Source organism: Formica exsecta, unplaced genomic scaffold (genome assembly GCF_003651465.1).
Source record: "Formica exsecta isolate Colony F162 unplaced genomic scaffold, ASM365146v1 scaffold1415, whole genome shotgun sequence".
NCBI classification, from domain to species: domain Eukaryota; kingdom Metazoa; phylum Arthropoda; class Insecta; order Hymenoptera; family Formicidae; genus Formica; species Formica exsecta.
In genome coordinates this window covers 27,051-30,499 of record NW_021848744.1, presented here as the reverse complement: position 1 = coordinate 30,499, position 3,449 = coordinate 27,051, and the positions used below count along the sequence as shown (strand labels likewise).

At 29.4% G+C, this 3,449-nt stretch overlaps 1 protein-coding gene across 5 annotated transcripts in view; it reads right to left on the bottom strand.

Moving 5' to 3' along the window:
• Window positions 1–150: 150 nt before the first annotated feature.
• LOC115246240 (proto-oncogene tyrosine-protein kinase ROS-like) overlaps window positions 151–3,449 on the bottom strand; it is a 25,337-nt gene continuing 22,038 nt past the window's right edge. For 4 of the 5 annotated variants that reach the window (XM_029824950.1, XM_029824949.1, XM_029824948.1 and 1 more), the window contains 5 exons: window positions 3,120–3,412; window positions 2,261–2,880; window positions 1,891–2,099; window positions 1,125–1,598; window positions 151–889 (listed from right to left, as the gene is read on the bottom strand). In XM_029824950.1, coding sequence (XP_029680810.1) covers window positions 542–889; window positions 1,125–1,598; window positions 1,891–2,099; window positions 2,261–2,880; window positions 3,120–3,412 — 1,944 coding nt within the window. In that variant the 3' untranslated portion in view covers window positions 151–541. The remainder of the gene's footprint in view (window positions 890–1,124; window positions 1,599–1,890; window positions 2,100–2,260; window positions 2,881–3,119; window positions 3,413–3,449) is intronic. The other variant, XM_029824945.1, reaches the window with a different exon arrangement.

The following is a 3,449-nucleotide window of genomic DNA, read 5'->3' as shown; positions in this document are numbered from 1 at the left end:
CTCTTTATGAGCAATAATTATTTCTTTAACAATATTTAAAGTTAATTATTATTATTATTTATTTCGTCCGATGCTTTATCGTTCGACTTTTCGACAATCTAAATATAAATCGGAAAATATTATATATATTAATGTAATATGATTGTGTATTTTATGTAAGCATTTAAGTAAGAAAAAATATAAGAATATAAAACAGGATGTTAATATAATATGAAAAATAGACATTATTTTTAAAATTACTGTAGCAATCTACAGATAATTATAGTAATTAGAAGATTATTCGAAAGTACTAACAAAGTACTAGTCAGCATTACGTTATTTACAATTGTAAAAACAAGTGTTGTGTTTTTTCATCATCAAAATTTTTTGCAGATCAAAATTGAAGAATGTCTTTCTTATCTTTATCGGCAACTCTAATATATTAAAATTAAACTTGAAAACGCCAGAATATTAGTCTTTTTTTTAAAATTATTTTACCTACGTTGAATTTCTCATTGGATCATTTGGAAAATAACGTCATTAATTAATTTAATTTCATCGGTTAGATATCCACTGGATTCAGGAAAGTATCTTCTATATTATTTCTTAGAGCTATAATATTTTCGAGACAAAGTTCGAAGTTCGGTCTATCATCCGCTGGATTCCAGCAACGTGACATCAACTCGTACAAAGTCGGTGGACAATTGAGAGGCATTGACAACCTGCCTCCAGCGTGTACATAATCTATCACTTCCACAAAAGTCATGCCAGGGTAGGGATGCTCACCCAATGATGTAATTTCACACATTAGAATCCCGAATGACCAAACGTCGCTCTGGGAAGTAAATATTCCGTCCACCAACAGAGATTCCGGTGCCATCCAGCAAATAGGGAGCTCATATTGTCCTTCCTAAAAAATGCGGTTTTAGAAAGTTAATCTTTTGGTTCAAGTTGCCTATTTTTAGAGTATTCGTGCTAAAACGAAAAACGTTCACTTATCTACACGTGTATTGCTTCATGTGAATAGAAATAGCTTATTTTTCTTAAATTTTATTCAAAGTAAAAATGTACTATATTATTACGACAAAAAAAGAACATACAAACATTTTTAAAAAATTTCATTTTTTTTAAATAATTGTATTTACCGAGCGGTGATATTTATTCTTGGAAATATCTCTGGTTAGTCCAAAATCGCCAATTTTAATAACACGGTTCTCGCGATCTCTAGCGGATACTAAGCAATTTCGAGCCGCGAGATCCCTATGAACAAAATGCAGATTTTCCAGGTAGCAACAGCCTCGCGCAACATCTTCACACATGGCAAACAAATCTTGCAGACGCAGAACGTGCAAATCTGACGGTTGCAATTTTCTACTATCTCTTAAATATTGTAGCAGATCACCAATCTCTATTAATTCCAATACAATTAATGGAGAATCTTCGTCTAAGCAGACGGCCAGCAATCTTAGTACATGTTTATGTCGGAAGTAATTCATAAGCCTGGCCTCTTCTAAAAATTTCTCTTTGTCTTGCGAAGAAGCATTCTTTCGAAGCATTTTTATGGCAGCGGGTATCTCTATGTCCGGTCCTTCTAAATTCTTTACTTTTCCTTGAAACACCTGTGAAATATTTGAAATTAGTTTAAATATATATTTCATAATAAAATATACAGTTTAATTTCAAATAACATATTTTATTTTGTATTAAATAATTTAACAAAAGATACATAATAGAATACATGTGTATGTTATCTCATAAAAATTTTGTATAGTTCTTATAATCTCTTACAAAAAGTTATTTTTATAAGAGATTAATTATTTTTATCGAAAAATGTGTATCTGTTTCAATTTCTATTAATCTAGAAATTAAAAGCGTATAACATTGAAAAACATTGAAAAAATTAGTTTTTACCCTTCCGAATGCGCCGCTGCCTAAACATTTTTCTAGCGTGATCTGCTCACGTTTGATTTTGATCAGTACATCCGAATTATATTGCAACATAGGTTTGTATAACATATTGCATTGAATATTATTGATAGGGAATTCACGTAGAATCGCTAATTCGATGTCAGTCATTATCGGAGGCAAAACCTGCTCGTTACTTTTTTTGCGTTGATACACTGTTATAAAATTACAATATATTTATCTAATAATATACATTGCAAAATTTACATCAACAAAAATTAAAGTAAATTAACTGTTCTTAGAAAATCTCTGTATACTACATTAGATATATTCTTTTCTGCAATTAAAGACCTAAATGTGTATCGAATATACTTACAATAGTAAAAGTAGTAGATCCAGATTATAGTAACTATAGCGACACTGCTTAAGTGGAATGATAGATAATATTCCTTAACTAATATTTGCTTTAATATTTTTACATTATCAACTATTTTGTCAGACGTTAGATTTCTCCTCGGAGGTTGCAAAGATTTACCGAAAGCATACAAGTTATTAATCCAGGAAGACGCTGTTATCTTTTGGATGTATTTGATTGCGTCTATGCTTGTGAGAAGTGCATACTCTTTTTTCAAAACATATATATTTTTATTTGAAACTATAGAAATGTAAATGTTTGTCTTGTCAATTGTTAAAGATTGAAACCTTATTTGATAGTCATTTTTGGTAAAATTATCGACATGCAAAATCAAATTGTATATAAAAACGTTAATGTCTGTCACAAACAAAAAATCATGCCATAGCCAATAAACTAGCGGCTCCTTAGTATTCATGTCGTCAATTTTCATATCAACTAAATAATTTGACGTATAGAGTGGGAATCGTAATAAGGACATAATAAAGCTGTTGTTCTGAAAGGTTCGAGCGTTTTTTCCATCAAGATCCGATTGTATTATCTGACAATTATTATCCGTAGAGTAATTTGTCCAATATAAAGTTCTAAAAAATATATGCATTATTTTATTTATTATAGAACATTATTATAACCGTAGTAAAAAAACTTTTATATATAGTGAATGTTAAAATTCTTATAATTAAATTTGTGTTATTTTATTATTTTTTTATAACTTTTGATCTTAATTAAAAAGCCATGTGAAATTATTGAAAAATTACAAATCAGTACAAATTTTTAATGAAAATATTGTTCATTTATTTCAAATGGATGAAAGTTAACATACCCTATAGACGGTAATATAGTTAAACGATCAATGTCAAGATAGGTTTTTATTTTTGATATTTTATCATATTTGATTATGCCATTTTCCCACATTGTTAAGTCGAGCTTCACAATGTCACAAAAACCAGATATATAGTCGGATTCCATCCAGTACAGATTTCTCGCTATCCAGTCGATGCAGAGATCGCGCGCAACATATTGAAGCTCAGTTATTTTTGTAATATTTTTCATTGTGTAATTGTTTTCATTCATTTTCAACATCATTATTTCTCTCTTTTGGTTGCTCCAAAAAATTTTATGTTCCACTATCCAATAAGCGACACTTTGTATG